This window comes from Manis javanica, chromosome 2, assembly GCF_040802235.1.
Source record: "Manis javanica isolate MJ-LG chromosome 2, MJ_LKY, whole genome shotgun sequence".
Lineage (NCBI taxonomy): Eukaryota > Metazoa > Chordata > Mammalia > Pholidota > Manidae > Manis > Manis javanica.
In genome coordinates this window covers 34,116,892-34,135,883 of record NC_133157.1, presented here as the reverse complement: position 1 = coordinate 34,135,883, position 18,992 = coordinate 34,116,892, and the positions used below count along the sequence as shown (strand labels likewise).

At 51.7% G+C, this 18,992-nt stretch overlaps 1 protein-coding gene across 6 annotated transcripts in view; it reads right to left on the bottom strand.

Annotated features, from left to right (window-relative positions):
* The window catches only part of PAX5 (paired box 5), a 187,704-nt gene that overhangs the window by 6,201 nt on the left and 162,511 nt on the right, over window positions 1–18,992 (bottom strand). For all 6 annotated transcript variants that reach the window (XM_036996590.2, XM_036996586.2, XM_036996591.2 and 3 more), the window contains one exon: window positions 5,423–5,509. In XM_036996590.2, coding sequence (XP_036852485.1) covers window positions 5,423–5,509 — 87 coding nt within the window. The remainder of the gene's footprint in view (window positions 1–5,422; window positions 5,510–18,992) is intronic.

The window sequence follows — 18,992 nt, the reverse complement described above, 5'->3', positions numbered from 1 at the left end:
CCCCAGTCCCCAGCCTGGAGTCCGGCTCAGGCACATGCTCAGCCAGGTGTGCAGAGTAAACAAACAGCACTGAGTGAGCAAGCAACAGTGAAGACCTCTGCCTGTTTGTTCACTTATTTTCTGGCCCTATTGGGTACAGTGCTAGGCAATAACACATAAGTATCAGCCTGACACAGGTCAGTGTTCAGTGTCAGGAAGAGGACCAGAGCTCTGAGGAAAGAGGTCTGGGAAATGCAAGATTATTTTGTCAGGCTCAGGCTTCCTGGAGGAAGTGGGGTGGGCTGGGCTTGGAGAACAGAAGGATTTGGACATAGGGGCACTGTGGTACGTGAGTATATGGGGGAAGGGCAGGGTGCCACCTTGTTGCCTGTGAACTGGAGAGAGAGCCAGTGTGAGGCCCTTGTACCAGCCCTTGTACCAGTGCCCTTGTACCAGTGCTGGGTTCCTCCCACCATCTCCAGGGGTGCTGCTCTGTGCTCAAACTCCTCCCCAGGGATGAAAGTTTCTGGGGGCCTCAGGAAGACCAGCAGATTGTCAGAACCACAGAGGTCAAAGATACTAGGCCATCTCTTCTTTTTATAGGTAGGAAAACTGAGGCTCAACAAGCCAGTCATGTGCCCAGAGCCCCAGAGCCTCTCAGTGCCAGAGCCTGGCCTGGAATTCAGGCTGTCCGCACACGGCTCAGGACTCTTTACACCACGACGCAGTTCACAGCCGGGACACCCAGTGCCAGAGGGCCATGTTGACCCAAGGGAACAGCATGGACCATGTGTCCACTGGGGTCGGAAGAGTAATTCCCTAAGGGAAGTAATTAAAACCAATTCTGAAATATCACCCAAATCCAAACAATTCTTGGCAATTCTTTCAGATACCATAAGTGGGCACCAAGGCCTGGAGAGGGCCAGTCAGGCTCTCTCATTCTTGGCTGAGTGACCTTGAACAAGTGGCTTCCTCCCCTGGGCCTCAGTTTTCTCACTTGTAGGAGGGAGTCCCAGTGGCATTTTAGGAGGGCACGTGAGATAAGGACATGAAAGTGCTTTGGAGATGAACTTTTCTCAGCCCTTTATATACAGTGACTCTTCTTAATTCCTACAACAGCTCTATCAGAAAGGAACTAGAATTGTTCCCATTTAACATATGAGGAAACTGAGGCATAGAAAGAGTAAGAGCTTGCCCAAGTTCATACAGCTAATATGACATCAAGAGGACAGATGGGGCAGGCATTTTAGCATGTCCCACCCAGCCCTAATCAGCAGACATACCTCTCCTGCCCCATGCCCACAGGAAGGCAGTACGGCCTGGCGGCACTGACAGCAGAGGTGGGGGAAATGCCTTGCTGTGCTGTCCGGAAGGCGTGGCTACCAGGCCCATGCCCACTGTTCCCAGAGGCAGGTTTTCCAGCTGCCTCCTCTGTCAATCCTTCCCAGTCAGAGCCCTGACTCAGAGACACCTGCCGGCTTCCTCTGATCTGGGAGGGGGACACTGTTAGAAGGCAGGCCCCGGAGGACCCTGGCTCAGCACCCGCGGGCTGCCTCTCACCCTCAACTCTCCCTCACTCCCCTGACCTCTCGGCCATGCAGTCCAGGGGCCTCAGCAGGAAAGCTCTACAGCAAAATCAAAACAGCTTGCATTTACTGAGAGAAATGAAAACATCACCTCACAGAGCACTCTGCCTTCCTGGTGCCCATTAGACTTCCTTCTAGAATAAACTTGTCCTTTCTTCCGTCATTTTTCCTCTCTAATTCACATTATCATCCATTTACTTCTTGACACAGTCTCTGTCACTCTCTAATCCCCTTACCACGGCCACAGGCACACCCATTCTCATCCTAACTGACCACAGCCGGCTTCCTTCCCGCCACCAGGTCTGCCAGCCCTGCCAGCTCAGGGTGGGCCGTGCGTGGGCCCCCTGCAGGCAGTTCCGGGGGTGGGGGGGGACGCTCAGTGGGAGGGAAGATCTCCTGAGAGGCCAGTGTGCAGCTCCATCAGGTGCCTTGGCCATTCTCCCCTTGGCAGTGTTTCTGTGAATATCCGGAGGGTCTCCTGCGGATTTAGCAGGAGCCCCAGGGAGCTTCAGAGCAGGTTTCTGCAGCCCCAGCACCCTCCCCAGGTAATAATCAGTCTACTTCGCCCACCCCATGGGATTCTTTCAGCTAAAACCCAGACGATACACCCTGGGGGAGGGCAGGCTGGTAGAGGTGAATGAGCCTGAAACTCTTTTGCAAAACTGTGGTAGAGGGGCCTGGCATCTCACTCAGCTTCAGGAGAAAGGGGCATCTTGCTTATTTGGGGCACTGGGCTTCAAGAGAGCATTGTGCTCAGCAACTGCTTGAATAAAGAAGCTGCCAGTGGTTATTATCCTCATTTTACACCTGAAGCAACTGAGCCCCAGACTGACTAAGACCTAACAATGATCCCCAGGTTATGGACTCGAGCAGCACAGGGGCCATTTCTCATGTTTGTAACTGTCAGACATTGTTTAAACTTGTCCTGTGTTTGCAGAGTTTCCTGGGGTATGAGGCCCAGCTCTTGGGGCTGGAAGCCAGAACTCATTCTCCCAGCTTCCTTGCTGATGGGCACAAGTGTGTCACCTGGGCCCTGCCCATTAGACTCTCTTGCATATGACCTCTCCTGGGAAGACAGCAATTTGAGGAAGTGGGCTGAGAGACCCCATCTGCTGGGGTGGTGGCAGAGGCACCCAGCTCTGGGCGGTAGCTGGGCACAGCACTCAAGCCTGCTGGCTGAAACAGCAGTGCAAAGCGAGCTCCTTGGGGGTGCTGACCTGCAACCGAGGAGTGCTTATGCTAGAGCAGCCCTGGGGTTGTGGCTGGGGGTCCCACGCCTCTCTCTGGTTCTCCTGGGGATTCTGGAAGACTCCAATACCCCTTAACAAATTTGTTTTCTGCTTAAACCAGCCAGAGTGGATTCTGGTGTTTGCAACTGAAAGTCTGACAGATAAATACAATAACCTGGCATTCAAAAATAGACCAGAGCTGTTCTCATCACACACATGGTCTGAATATTTAGGACTCGCAAGGCTTGTTCCCATGGAGGAATGAGGCCCCTTTTCCTGGCTGTAGTGCTGTTCAGACTGAATCAGTCGGGGAGAGTAGGGTTACCACATCACACACTGGTTATGAATATAGGCTTTGGAGACAAGATAACCTACATGCTATGTGACCTCAGGTATAAGTTTATTAACCTTTCTGAGTCTCACTCCATCTGTATAATAGAGACAACAGTATATGCCCCCTAGGGCTGCTGAAATGATAAAATGAGATAACCCACATGAAGGGTTTTGCCCAGTGCCTATATGATTACCAAGGGCTCATTCGGATGAAGAGAGTTTTCATTCTCTATTCACCCTCCAGGTCCTGTGCACCTCCCAGCACAAACACACTTGCCCAGGGCCCCCTACCCCTGAGCCTGTGAGCTCCCTGGGACTGAGTCTACATCTCTTCCACATGGGGCATGAATCCCACGCTGAATCATGGGGGCTGTGAACTGGGTTTCACTCCAGCTCAAGCAGCAGAGACCTCAGATGTGGTCCAGTCCCACCCTCCCCTTGCCATCCCTTTGGGCTCTTCTGGCATTCATTCAACATTCCCCAGATGTGGCTCCACCCACCTCCCACTCCATCTCTTTGCCACACTTGTCTCAGAAGTTTCTTCCCACTTTTCTGCCTCTTGAACTCCCAGGCAAATAAGCCTACCTGACACCTCATGAAAATTAGAAAAACATGCCCACTCTGGGCAGCTATTGCCCTGTACCAGAGCTTGGGACTTTGTCCCAGGCATGTGCTGGATTTCAGCCCCCACTTGTCCCCTTGGGGAGTGCCCAGCCATACATGGAGGTCCTAGTTGAACGTGGCCTCCTTGGGGTCACACCCCTATCTCAAGAAATTCTTCCCACAGCTTGGCCACATTCTTTGGGGTCTCACAGCAGCACTGGGACCAAGTCTCCATCTGAGGAAGATCTGTAGGGAGGGGCTTCCAGGCTCAGGCCTTCAGACCCATGCCCCCACCCCCACCCCTGATGAAAGACTCTGGCTCAGGGAGACCACTTGCCGCCTGAGATGGACAGCTGGGCCAACTCAGAGCCCAGGGCCTCTCAGGAGTGCTGTTTAAGGAAAACATTAGGTAAGTATAAATCTGATTCAATTCTGAAAAATATTTTTTACCCAAACCGAAAAAGGAGTCTGACAGATCAGTTCAGAGATTTAGTCCCTCAAGGAGACCACAGACAGTAAAGGCCTAGTCTTCCATAAAATGGGATCTCCAGGCACAGGGAACTGGATTACTAGTTGGCAGTGTTTCTTATTTCGCCTGCAAGTGTTGCATGATATACACTAAACGCTGGTGTCCGTGTCATGTGTCTGTCCTGCTCACCAAGCAGGTTTGGGAAGGGGCCAAGGGTGTGACTCCATGGCCTCCTTCACAGACCCATAGCCTGGCACCTTGAGTTTGAAGACACCAGGGTCTTGCTCTTTTGAGGAAGTCTATGTTTCTCAGTCCTAAAATATTTCAGGATCTAAGGAATTAACAGGTTAATTTAAGCAGCTCTTTTTAAGCTGGAAAGACAAACCTGGATGGTCTCCAAGGCCCTTCCACGTCTGACCTTCACAGGAAGTCCTCAGCTGCCCACCCAGGAGGGATCAGGTTGCTGCCCGCAGCTGACTGGCTAAGTCTGCCGAGTGATCTGTGTGAGCCCTGGGCCCCGGATTCATGCTCCAGAACTTTGGCTCCAGCTGACACTCACCAGCTGGTTTCATGTAAATTCATTTCAACACAACAAAAGGCTCTCTTTGGCCTTCTGAGGGCTGAGCTATCCCTGCTTGGCCTTTGGGGTGGCCCAGATATCTTTGATGGCATGCACAGATCAGGCTGGCCCCAACCCTGCTCAAGCTGCCAGTCTGAGGCCTGAGTAGAGGCTGGATGCAAGCTGAGCTCAGAATGGCAGGACTCGGCAACACTTTAGCCACAGGGCAACCAGCTTCCTTCCAATGGAGCTTGCTCTGGTGATATCCACGGCAGACATCGCTGATCAGTCACCGGCCTAAGAGTCCATCAGGACAGGTAGCCACTACCAATCAATCAAGTTGGCCTCCTTGGCATCTCTTATTTAGAGATTTCTTGCCGGAATATTCAGATTCTTAAGAAACATGTCACTCTTAGGCAGGTATTTTAACTACCTTCCTCTTTCTCCCTCAGTGCCCTTTTTTCCTCCCTTACCTCCCAAAACACCTGGGAGAGGGATGAGGGCATAAGTAGGGCTGGAGTGCTGATGGCTGCCCAAGGGCCCATCATGACTCTCACATTGCAGGTGACCAGACCTCAGGGTACTGAGGGACCCCAGCCCAACAAGGGGGCTGGATGGGGCAGCCGATGGCCCGGGGCCCCACAGGACCCCCACCAATACTCACCGAGCAGCCCCGGGTTGGGGAACCTCCAGGAGTCGTTGTACGAGGGATACTGAGGGTGGCTGTAAGGGCTCCCGGAAAACTCACTCCCTGCATGCGGTGGGTGGGGAGAGAAACAGGAACCGAAGGTCAAGTCAGGTTCGGAACATGCCAGTGGCGTTCGCCTCTTCCATAAGCTGCAGGCACTTCTCATGACCAGTAAGGGCAAGTCCGGTCCACACCCTTAAGTGGACAGCTGTCCCTGGCATTGTCTATATTTCCCCCCATAACATTTTCTTATTCGTGGGAGTGAATATCAGCCTCTCACAGGCATCCCATGAAACCACCATGTTCCAGATACTCCCTTGGGCTACTGGCCCACTTTATAGGTGAGAAAACTGATGCCCAGGGTCTCTCACAAAATGGCCTTGATACAGCCACCCAAGTCTAAAGCTGCATTCAGCTTGGTTCTCAGCCCTGATGGAGGGCCTCTAGGACCCAGTGTGGATGCAGTTCCATTCTCCATATGCTTGCTTCCGGGATGGCTCTCAATGGAAGAGCCAAAGGTGGTCTCATTTGAGTCTGGCTGTCCGTACTGGGAATCCAGCGGGGGCTGTGCCTGGGGCCTTGGTCCAGTGGGTACCATGAGACACAAACTCAGGCCTCTGCCAGGAGGCAGGTGGCACTTTGCTGAGATGAAGGGCAAGCCAAGGGCTGGGGAGCACAGAAGAGGGAATGGGTTGGGGCCTTCGGGATACTGGGGAAACGGCAGCTGTTAGCTGCCCTGGGCATGCTCAGACAGGAACTGCAGGCTATGCCAGGGTGGGGACAGCACTGGGTGGAAAGGCTAAGTGGGACCTGAGGATGGCTCACTGTTGCCCAGCTACTCGTGGAGTCATGATGCTTGTGTCTGGCACTTCCTCTCCTCTTGTTTCTGGCCCCAGTAGTCTCTTTACCACTGGCCAGTCATAGGAGAGGAGTTCAGAACTCCTGTCCTCAAAGCTTGCTGCCTAGGCTCTGTAGCAGGGTGGGCCCTGCAGCTCCCCTCCCCATAGCTTGTGGCTCCCAGAGTGGGGGTTTGGGCCTGCCCCCCAGCAGGGAGCCCAGTGTCTGGCACAGCTGGTGTTGGCAGGTGGCTGTTGAGTGGCTTTTTAAGCCACTGGTTACAGAGCAGGTGGGCCCCTCCCTGGCAGTGATGATGTGTTATACAGCCACAACAGACCACCTTCAGCCCAAACAGGCTTCTGTGGATTCTTCTCAAGGATGCAGAAGGGCCAAAGGGCAGAAGCCTCCAGAAATACCAGCAAGACGTCAGGACCTGGACCACTGCTCTTTCTCAGCAGCCAGGCCCAAATATAGGGACCCCAGGGCTCTACCAGGTGCGGCAAGTACAATAAAGCAGACTTGATGGGCCAGCAGCACCTGCCCCCTAGGCTCAGCTGGTCTCCTCCCTTCTTCCACAGGCAGAGTGTGCCCCCCTACACACACACACACACACATGAGTGCGCGTGCGCACACACGTGCACTCCTTCCTGGGCCTCTCTGGGGGCCACTCCCAGCCTGACAGGCTGAGTCTTCCAATTCTCTGTTTTTTATGCCTCAGTGGTCAGGGTGTCAGGATCCAGCGTATGGAGGGAGAGCATGGTGACAGTGCTGGGCCGCAGCAGCCCAGCCTCGACATATCCATCAGTGCCACAGAGCCTCCTCCTCCTAGGGGGCAGGGTGGGGGAGTGGGAGACCCAGCAGCCTGGGGAAGGGGACAGCACCCTCCCCTCAGGGCTGCAGGCGCCCTTGGAGCTGCCCCATCACAGGCACTTCCTGACAGCGTGGCGTTTGGGCCTGGGGCATCTGGCTACGCAGGCAGAGGCTGTCTGCATCGCCCACCATCCAAAAGCATCATGCCCGTGTGCCAGGCCCAGCTCTAAGGCCATCTCTTCCAGGAGATCTCCTTGAGCTCCAGCCCCAAAAAGTGCAAGTCTGGGGGGTCCATTCAGCTGGAGTTGATTAGTTAATTGTGCCTGTGCTATCCATCCAAACCCCATGCCCAAATTAACAAAGGGCCATTAACAGTTTCAACTCCATTACAGGATGTAGCTAAGTCAGGGTTGCCCACCATCCTCGACCCCATCCACCCCTGCCTGGCTTTCTACAACCCCACTGGGATACCTCTTCCTCTAGGAAGCCCCCCTTCCCCCACCGCCCATTGTCAGGTGCACTCAATCTCTCGCAGCACCCCACAGCACCGGGCTGGCCCAGACTGATGTGGGGGTCTCCTGGGACAAGAGAGTGCTGCCCTGCAAGTCTGCATCTCATTCCTCCCTGCACCCATGGGCCACCCACCCCCCAGTGCAATGCCCCGTCCATAGCAACAGCTGGTGCTCCATTCATCACCATAGCTTGCCTGCCTTTACCTGTAGCACAATGCTCTTGCACAATGTCCACATGGCTCTCTCCTTCACCTCCTTCTAGGCTTTGCTCCAATGTCATCTTCAAACCACTGCATTTTAAATAGCAACTCCTTTCACCCCATTCCTTTTTTCTGCTTTATTTTTTTTCCCATAGAACTGATCATAATTCAACCTATCTTGTTTACTGTGCTTATTTTGTTAATTCTGCCTCCTTTGCTAGGATGTGAGCTCCATGGGGCAGGGAGATTTGTCTGTTGAGCTCATGTCTCCATCCCAACATCTAGCAGAAGGGCTTAGCATCTAGCAGGCACTGAAAGCTATTTGTTGAATGAATGAATGAATGAATGAATGAATGGGAACTCTAGGGACACAGATGATAGCTCCTACTACTTCTGTTATTAGTACTGATAGCCAGGTGTGTATTGAGCACCTGCTGGATGCCAGGACTCAGACCAGTTTATCTGATCCTTTGCCCAGGTTCTAGCTACCACACCATACTGCTCCTTAGTGGAAAATATGAATCCCCAGGGACACCCTGTCTGGAGTGCCAAGAGTGGTGGCATGATGGGCACCTTCAGTGGGACTCCTCTCCTGTGAGATGCCCTGTGAGAGTGGGCACTATGCATAAGGGGAGCTTGGCCATCTTGGCACGAGGCTGACCTTGGGGCTAGTGTAGCCACTTGCTGGGGACTCTGAGATGGTGTCTAGTTATCTCAAGTGCCACACAGGTAACTGGCTGAGGGTAGGAAGCCCTCATCCCAGGAGATGTGGGGAGGCCAGGTCCTCGATGGCTAAGGAAGCAGCAGACTACCCAGGTTCCAGCCCAGATGCTCCCTATCACTGAACCCTGTGGCCCTCAGTCAATCTGGCAGAAGCTGGGAGCACAGGATCTGGAGCCAGACTGCCTGGGTTCAATCCCAGGTCTGCCTCTTCCTACCTCTGTGACCTTCAGCAAGTTACTAAACCTCTCTGTGCCTCAGTTTCCTCCTCAGTAAAGTAGGTACAATTAATAGATCCCACTGCATATCTCTGTTGTAAAGACTGAATGATACAGAGTGCCTGGCACACAGTGAATGCTCAAGAAGTGCCAGCCACTTGACAATGACCTGATCCTCGACACCAAGACCTCCTTAGCATTGAGAATCTCACTTAAACCTCCTGGCAATCTCAGAAGCTCACAAGGTGGCTGCAACTTTCCACATTATATATGTGAGGAGATGGGGCCTCAGGAAGGTAGGGAGACTTTTCCAGGCCAGGAAGCAGCTCCAAGGCTGGCCTCCAGCCTTCCTGCCCAGCATCCTCTGCCCATGGGACACTGCCTTCCCACCCCAGGCCTCTGGCTACCGCCAGGCCAGTGATGTCTCAGGGCCCTGCTTGTCTGCTGAGCCTGGATCTCACTTCTCAGGAGCCATGAGACTCCTAGCAGGGAGCCACCCTCCTTGGGGTTCCATAGGCCCCACCTGATGCTGGCTTTTTCTGGGTCTGAGGCTCTAATCTCCTGCTTGAGTTCACCACCATCATGATACCCAAAGAGAAGACATCTTCTTTCCTTCAAACCTTACCTAAATCATGGGAGGTTTTGCTATGAGAGGGAGAAAGGGGCAGAAAGGAGATGCACATGTCCCGCGGCAGGGGTGGGGCTAGAACATTCAAGAAGTGAGTGTCTAAGTTCCCATTTTAAGTAGCCTATGTTGGGGGCTATAACCTCCCCCCACATCTCTCATACATTAATGACTGCTGCACACTCCAGCGCCTTGGGCGGCCTGTTTTCTCCCTACATGGAAATCAAGGGAAGTGGCTGAGCGCCAAGTTTGGGTGGCCGGAATAAGATGAGAGATTGTGGCCCAAGAGCCAGGTGATGTCAGAGACCGTCCCCTGTAAACATCAGAGCATCCTGGGGAGGACATGTGACTTTTCCATGAGGCTGGGAATGAGGGTTTGAATAAAGCTTATCTCGATTTCAAGGTGCCAGGAGGAGCCTGCCAGCCCTTGTTGGGATTCTTTGCACTGGGTAAAGGAGGGGTAGGGCCAGAGTAGGCAATGACATGAGCAGGGAGGTGGGAACAGGTGGATGGTATATGATGGAATTCTGGGGCACCTGGGCCGATGCCCCCTCTTAAGCTGTTGCCAACAGGACCAAGAACACAAGGATGGTCCCCCTTCAGGTTCATGCCCAGGGTCACACCTACACATGTGCCCCACATTCCGCTCCTGCTCAGACTTGCCTACTCTGGAGGAGATGATAGAAAATAGCCTTTGTAATCAGATGCACCAAGCTCCAGGCCAGGCTTTGCTACTTAGAGCTTGCATAGCCCTGGACATGTGAAATGAGCCTCAGTTTCATCTGTAAATTAGAGGGTAGGGAAGTCCCTACTTTTTAAGCTTGTGGAGAAGATCAAACAGTCACAGAAGATCTTTGCAAACCCCCACATGGTAGGATTTAGTACCTTCTCATCACGGATGGTATAGAGAGCTAACTCAGTCATTCCTGCCCCCACCCAAACCTTCCAACCACAGCCCCAGCTTCTCCCCCATCCCCTTGGAGCCTGGGGAAGGATTGTGGGGACAGAGAGAAATGCAGCGCTGCAGAAGTATCAGAACAGCAGGGGAGAGATCATCATACATGACACACTCTGGTTTTACAGACATGAAACTGGGGCTCAGAAAGGAGAAGGGATTTGGCAGAGGCCGAGCACGTGGAGTCCCTCAGAGACCAGGAAGGGTTTCCTGGGAACTGTCTGCATCCAGCCGAGACAAGAAGGAGAGAAAGCACACCTGCAGCCAGGAAGCCTGTCCAAGGGCAGGGTGCTCCAGCTCCAGAAGCCCCGTGCGAAACAGTAGAGCGGAGAATGCGAGGCACTTGGCTTTTTACATTAGAAGGGCTGGCCTGCTTCTCTCATTACCACTCAATCCCAAGCAAAGCGCTTCTTCCTAGAATTTATAGGAAGTAAAATTGGCTCACCACCCTCTACACCACAAACTTATGTTGAACCCCACCAACCTCTGCTATTACTCATAGTCCCGGATTATTAGGACTGGCAAGAATTTGAGAGACAGTTTATCTCAACCTCCCCGCCCTCAGGGCCACATAGCCAGACAGGGATGAAGCAGGGCCGTAATATCCTTTGTATTCCGGCCTGGTCTTTCACCAACCCAAGGACAACTTCACTGGGTTGCGTCAGCAGGGGAAGAACAAGTCCTGGGGTAAGAGCCCTTCCTACCCCTGATATGTTTGCAAATGTTCAAGCACATAGCAAAGTTGAAAGAATTTTGTAGCAAACACTTGTATATCTACTGCCTAATTCTACCATCAATATTTTCTTATATTTGCTTATTATCTATCTCCATCTCTCCAGCCTTTCATTCATCTTATTCTTCAGCATTTCAAAGTAAATTGCAAACATCAGCACATTCTCCCCTACCTCAGCATGCATGTCATCAACTAAGATTCATTATTTGTTTACAAGTTTTTTCTATTGATATAAAGTACACACATAATGAAATGCACAAATCTTAAATTTATTACTGCTGTGTTTTAGCAAATGTGTACACCTGTGTAAACCCATACCTCTATCAAGATGTAGAATATTATCACCACCCCAGAGAGAGAAAGTTCTTTCATGCCAGATAAGGGGGAGTTTTAAATAATTGAGAACCCAGTTAGCTGAGGATCTGACCAAGCCATTCCCCAATAAACATGGAGTTCTGAGATTACCACTGACAACCTAACCCTGATTGCTCAGAGGCCCCTGACCCACAGACCAAAGGCCCTTCCAGAGCCGCTAAGCAGAATAAAGCTGAGGAATGCATGTTCTTTCCTCAAAGACTCAGAAAGAAAAGCAGAAGCTCAAGAAATGTAGGATAAATAGTGCGTTCTCCCAAACAGCACTGTCTTTCAAAAATAAAAGAGCTAGCTGTGAAAATGAATGAAATAACTAGAAAGGGCTAATTAAAATCAAAGGTTTAAAGGGGCCAAAATACAATGCACTTAATGAAGCTATCCTGGAGATTTCAGGGCCAGGATAATCTTCAGAATTAGAGATGTTTTCAGTTTCTCCTTCACTAAAAGCTCAGAGATGGCAAGAAAGTCGGAGTTGCCTAAAATTCTCAGAAGTGACAGGTAAACCAGCTCAGTGAAGCTCTTAATTAACCCAAAAGGACACCTGCCAGATGATGGGGACTTGCAGCGCCCACTGGGGGCTGACCCCATCTGCAGATGGTAGGCTCCCACCTCTGCTCAAGACCCTAGCCAGCTGCAATTAACATGCACAAAGTCTTTCAAAGTGACTTCACAGCCAAGTTCTATTTCTTGAAGGATTGAAAGTGGACTTTGAGAGAAAATCTTTGCACAGGTGAAGGAAGAAAAGATTTAAAAAGGACAATGAGATTCCTCCAATTCCTCCCCATGATTTTGCGGAACTGCAATGGCTCAGGGGTCAGTGGGGTCCTGGTGCAGTGCTGTCTATGGCTAGAGTGATCCTAACTGTAGTACCCCACACAGGCACAGTCTGCCTTTCAAATATATATATATAAAATGTGTTATATAGTAGTATATATGTCACTACATCATGTTACATGTTTATACACATAATGCATACACATATTCATGTGTATTTAATAATATGTATAATACATACACAAACATGTTAAAATATGCATATCAGGATGTGAGTGTATGCATATGCACAAACACACACTGTATTCTAGGGCTCTGTCACAGCCTCTCTGAGTGACCTTAATCAGGTCCCTCCTCCTCACCCCACCTCGGTTTTCCCAGCTATAAAAGCAGTATGCCTGGGAGAGATTTAAATCTGACCTGGAAGGGCTTCGAGCATAAGATTCTCGCCTTTCCTATTTTCACTGTGCCCACCTCCAGCCTGACCCCCTTGAAGGCCAAGGCTTCTCAACCTCCCTCTGGAGCAAGCCCCTCCTGGGGTCCCAATAGGGAAAGGAAAACCCAAGCAAACTCAGCAAAGGTCAACCCTGTCAGCCCCAACCGAGTGGCACACAGGGCACTGATCCATTCCTGGGAAAAACCTCTTCTCCCACCCACCCAGGCCAGCCATGAAGGCCTTCAGAAAAACCGAGAGAGGAGAAAAACCTGGAGAGAGCAAGAGTGAGGGAGAGAATGCAGAATGCATCTCGTTTCTGCTTCTCTGCAGAGCTGCGGGCTTTGCAGCAGGGGGCGCTGCTGGGCGGGCCACAGAGAGTCGGGCTGGACGTTCTGGGCCTCCACTCGGCGGGCCTGTCTGTAGAGAGGAGGCCACTGTGGCGTCAGCCCGCTTCCTGTTGTCCACAACTACACAACCCCAAATGCAAGGATGCTTCAGGGAACATGCTGGGGAACAACCCCACTGTCTCATTATTACAGCGTCTCCACCATGGGCCACAGGGTGAGCACCAGACCCCACCAGCTAGCCATCCATCAGAGGCAAGAACTGGAGTTTTGAGCCACACGGGGCCAGCAGAAATACACTGATGGTTGCCCAGGGTTTTAAAGGGGCATGTGTTATCAGCCACAAAACAAGGAATTTACAACTACTGTCTTATTCCCCAAGGCTGACTTCCCACCTTTCTGCAACCAGCCTGGTCCCTGTAGGCATTTCAGTTTGAGACCTTCCGCTATGCTATGGCACATTTTGAGCAGTTCTGGTTCAGTTTTAATCTGCTCTCCTGCTGTGGTATTATTCCAAAGTTCTGTCCCAAAGCCCTCATCTAAGCAAACAATGGACAAGACAATGGGCAAATGGCCCCTGCAGCCTCACAAGACAACACTGGATTTGTGTGTGTGTAAGGCAGAGGAGCTCCAGTCTCTGGCCTGCCTACACCTGGGAGTGCCCACAGGCAGCACAGCTCTGCAACCAGGCCTGCAAGGCAATGTCCAGAAGCCCTGTGGTGGTGTTCAAGGCCCTGCTGGGTCTGATCCCATTGAGCTCCCCGATCTCACCTCCACAACCCCCTCCCCCAAAGCCAGGTTCCAGGCCAACTGCCATTCACCACGTGTTCCAGGGGCCCATCTCCACACACATGCTGTTTCTTCATCTGAAATGCCACCTTCCTGCCCCTCATGTGCAATCCCCAACTTGTCAAGACCCAGCTCAAATACCAACTCCTACAGAAAGCCTTTCTGGATTGATCGTCCCAGCTGTGAGCATTCCCCCACTTTTCCCTGAATTCCCAGGCTCGGGTCCATCCCTGCCCATGGCCCAGAGCACATCTTGCCCAGACTCAGGGTGACTGAGACCCCATCTTGCATCCCTTGTTGGTAAGTCTGTGGCTCCTTCTTGAGGGGAGGAAGTGTGACAGTCAGATCCCAGCAACCTCCATCCCCCCAGCCCAGGGCCCTGCCCACAGCGTGCATGCCAGTGGGGTGAGCACCTTGAGGACAGATGCTCCTTGAGCCAGCCCCTTTTACTGTCAGACAGAAGCAGGTCAGGGAACTGTGCTGGGAAGCACTGGTGAAGCACTGGTCCTTGGCCCCTGAAGAAGTATGACACAGAGAGGCAAAGTGTGAGAAGGGAGAAGCATTGCCCTCCAGGCCTTGCCAGGCCTCCCTGCCACATAATGACAGCACCAAGGTCAGCTCACTTCAAAAACGTGTTTTTTTTTTTAATTAAAAAAGAAAGAGTAAAACCTGCTGACAGTTATAGCTCAGAAAAGAGCATCACCAGACTGCATTCTTTGGGATGAGTAACTGGCAGGTTTTGCATTTTAACACTCAATTGGCCACTGGAAGGTGCCTGGTCTGGAAACCTGAAGACTGTCTTTGAATGAAATGACCTTGTCAGGGACCCCTGCTCTATGGCCTAAACTGCCAGGCTCTAGTTTCCAGAGTTCAGTTGGAATAACATTGAATTATATTCCTGAGAAAATCCCACTCACACATCTGTTATGGACGTCTAACCAACTCACTAGGATCTTGGTAAATCCATTCAATTCAGCACTCACAGTGGCCCAGCTCCATTTGGAGCTCTGTGCTTGGCCCCCGCGGCAGGTGCTCAGGCCCCAGTTCTCAAGGAACAGCCTGTATCTAAGGGGTTCTGAGACCCATAACTAGACATTCTGGTACCAGCAGAGGGTGTGGTGGCTTCAGAAGCAGAGCAGAAGATGAAAGTTATTCTGGTTGGGGTATCCAGGAAGGCTTCTTGTAGGAAGAGGCTGTAGTTTGGGACTCCAAGGACATTCCTCCAAGAACTTCATCCTTTAGTGGGTCACTGAATTCTGTCCCTGTGCAACTCCCTCTAGTCCTGGCTGCACTCTGAAGAGTCAAAGTACACTGGCCCTGGGACCACGGGCAGAAGCCTGAGGGCAAGGTCGATTTCCAGCTCCTGCCAAATAGGAGGCCAGTTCAATATGAAACAGGCCACAGAGGCCTGACTCTTCTCTTTCAACTCCCTTACAGGGCAACTGCTAATGAAGCACATTGGCCAATAAACCCAGAGGCCTCTCGATAGCTCTGATCCACACCATGATTTTTGTAAACAGGCAGGCACTGATATTATACACAGGTACAGAGGGCACAGAGAACTCTGTGTTAGTAACTGAGATGATGGGACCCTGACTTGGGACCAGTCAGTTCCTATCAAAGCCCCCCAGCCACTTAGCTGAGTGGCCTTTGGAGAAGTCACTTTACCTCTCTGAACCTGAGTTCCTCATTTGCAACATGGTATTACAACACTTACAGGACTAAATAACATTGATTTCAACAATAGCATTTCAAAGTCTGTGGTAATCAAAATGTGTACTACAACATGAAGGGGCTATTTGATGCTTACCCCAGTCCTTGGCACATAGCACGTGCTCTGGGTGATTGCTGAAAAAGATGGATAACCTGGGGTTTTTAAATGAAAATTGTATTCTCATATTTCAACAAGTGCCTAAAATTCTTGATTATAGGAAAAGCCTTGAACCAGGAATCAGGACCTCTGTTCTCATTCTGTTTCAATCATAGTGTGACCTTGAGCATGTCCCTTTCAGGTTCACTTAGCCTCAGTTTCCTCAAACGGACAGTGGCTGGGTGGGAGGTAGACAACACTGGTTTCCAATCCTTCTGCCACTAAAGAATATTTTTTCTCCCCTGATTCCTGCCCAAATGACCTTTTGTTTGCTTTAATGATCAGTCTAACCCCATGCCCTTTTAAAGTGTTCTACAAGGGCTTTTTGTAGGCAAATAGGCAATATCTACCAAGCTGCCTGTGAAGTCGAAACAAGTCTCCAGCCCCTATTCCTGGATCCCAGGCACAAAATGGCCCCAGTGCCCTACAGCTCAGAGGCCCTCTAACCTCCAGGCATATTTCCAGAGCCTTCAGGGACTCCTTCTCAGCCTGACGTCAGCCCAGAGCTGGCTTACTTTCCTGTGGCCTAGACCTTGGCCTGTCCCTCGGAACTGCCAGGGGTCCTCTGCTGAAGAAATTGCCTCCCCTGGCTGAGTCTGGCTCAGTGCGGAGGCTGAGAGTCCCTGCCGCTGACTGATGAGAGGGAGGTGACGGTGTCACACCTTCCTGGGAAGTCACAGTGCTAGTCCCAATCCACGCTGACTACCATCAAATTTTAATGCGGTTGCTGACATATTTATGGAAGGCCTCACCAAGTGTTCGTGAGGAGATCAGACAAGATTTACCTCCACAATTACTACCACGTTGTGCAGTCTTTGCTGTGTGCTGGGAACTGGGCAGCAGAAAGGCCCCAAGCCCCAGTGCGCTTGAGGAATACACTCAATTCTGCATACTTTTCCTGCCCCCAGAGCGCAGGGCCTGGGGCCAGGGGAGGTAGAGATGAATCAGACACGGTCCCTGCCCATGAAGAGCTCACAGTCTGCGGGAAGGGGCAATACACACATAAATTACGTGGCTCCTGGGTGGCTGGGGACCAGTGCACAGATACAGGTAGAGAAGCAGGCTAGGCTGTAGAAGAAGGGAGTTATTTCTCTATCAAAGTCAGAGTCAGCGTCAAGAATGAAGCCAAAGATTGGAGCTCTGAGGGGTCTTCCAGCTGCTTCAGCTCTCCTGGTCTCTCGCTGGCTAGAAGGGCTCACCAAGCTCTCCATCCCTCCCCGCTACTGGCCTTGGGAACTCAGCAGCTCCCTCTCCTTCAGTACCTACATGCCCATTCCACTCTTGGGGCCCCCACTCCCAAGGCTGCCCAGGTGCCTCACCCTTCCTCACTGTGCCCACACTCCCCTTTCTCTGTAAGATGAATTGCTCTCTCATGGTGGCACTGCCCCAGGGGCAGGAATAAGGTGCAGTGACCCAGGCCAGTGGTCCTAAGTCCTTGCTGCCCATGACCTCAGGAGCTTAAAACACCCAGCCAACAAGGCCACACCCCATCCTAGTAAAATCAGAATCTCTGGGGTGGGGCCAGGTATCTGTATTTGTCAAACTTCAGAGGCAATTCCAACTGCACTACGTTTGGCAGCCAGGGGACAGCTCCTTAAAGGTAGCAGCGTCAGCCTCACTGGGGGGCCCATTAGAAATGCAGCACCTTGGACCCCTCTCTGGATTTGCTGGACCAGGATCTGCTCTGGAAGATGAACTCCAGGTAGTTTGTGTGCAGTACCGTTTGAGAAGCACTTCCCTATGGTAAAGAGTTTATTGGCAGTCTCAGGGGCACACCAGTGTCTAGTCCCCCGGCCCTGGGAAAGGGGATGTTAAGGCCAACCTCTAAGAATGCTTAAAAGAGCTAGCTGGTGGGGTGGACTCCAGGCAGGACACTGGGCAGCCACCACCAGCCCTCAGTGACCTTGATAACATACACGTTCTGCGGAGGGGGCTGAATCAGGACAATCCCCCAGGCTGGTCCTCACAACTGCCAAGGCTGGACAGGAGGTAGGAGCTCCATGCAGTCCCTTGTCTACCACAGAGCCCCTTTTCTGTCACTGCAGCAAGGCCCTTCCTCAGTCCAGGCCTCAGTATTCCCTGGAATGCGGTTAGGAGATCAGCCCTGATGTTGGCTGTGCTGATGGAGACCTTCTTTCTTAAATTCAACTAACACTCTCATCCGTGTCCTCTGTGACCAGCCCACAGACCTGGCTGAGAAGTAGCTTTGCAGGGAGGAGGAACCTGTGGGGAGGAGAGATGTCTTTGGAGGCCAAAGAAGAAAGAGTGGAGAAACCCCGAAGGGAGCGAATGCAGGGCTAGGTGGAGGAACCCCACAGGTTTGTGGGGGAGACCTGGTATGTTTCTACCTTGAGGCCAGGCACACAGCAGACAGTCAATATTTATCTACCTATTCATTCACCAGATATTGATTGATACCAGGCACTATTCTAGACACTGAAGATACAGCCACGAACAAAACAGAAGTTCCTGCTCTCATGGAGCCTGAATGCTAGTGGTACAGACAGTCAATAAGAGAATACAAAAGGAGGTAAAATTTCAGATAGAGTAGCTAGGAATGCCTTCACCAAAAAGGTGACTTTTGAATAAAGAGCTGAAGGAAGTGAGAATTAGCCATGTGAATATCTGTGGGAAGAGTAATCCACACAGAGAGAACAGCAGGTGCAAAGGCCCTGAGGCAGGAGGATGGGTGATGTGTCAAAGCAGCAGCAACGTGGTCTGCGTGGATGGAGAGAAGCAAGGGGGGAAGTAGAAGGTGAGATCAAGTAAGGACTTCAACTGCTATTCTGAGTGAACCAAAGCGACGTGACCTGACTCAGATGTTAATAGGCTCACTCCAGCTGCTCTGCTGAGAATGGAGTGAAGGGGGCAAGGGTGGCAGTGGGGAGACCAGTAAGGAAGTCACTGCAAATATTAGTTAAAGACTGAGCTGCCTACAGAGTGGGAACCTCTGGCTATTTGGAGCCTAATGGAACCAGACAGGAAGGGCCAGGCTGTGTAGCTGTGCAAGTGGATGGTCAGCTGGCCGAAGCCAAGGACACTCATGGAGTGAGGTGCTCTGCATGACCTTGGGCCAGCCCCTTCCTCTCACTGAGCCTATAACAAAAGCGATAAGCAAGAGTACCCAGAGTTGTGAGGATTCCGTGAGTGTGGATGTACCAAGTACAGGTGTGGCTGCCGGAGGCGGTCCTGTCCTGTCACCCACCAGGAACGCAGGAGGGCTGTGCCTCCCTGTTCTCCACTAGGGGGAGCCTGGCAATTCTTCCCTGAGCAGAAATGAAGTTTGCAGGCATCAGTCCTGTCTCATCCAGGGAATTTGAGAAGCCCCCAGCACAGCCCTCTGGGGTGGGA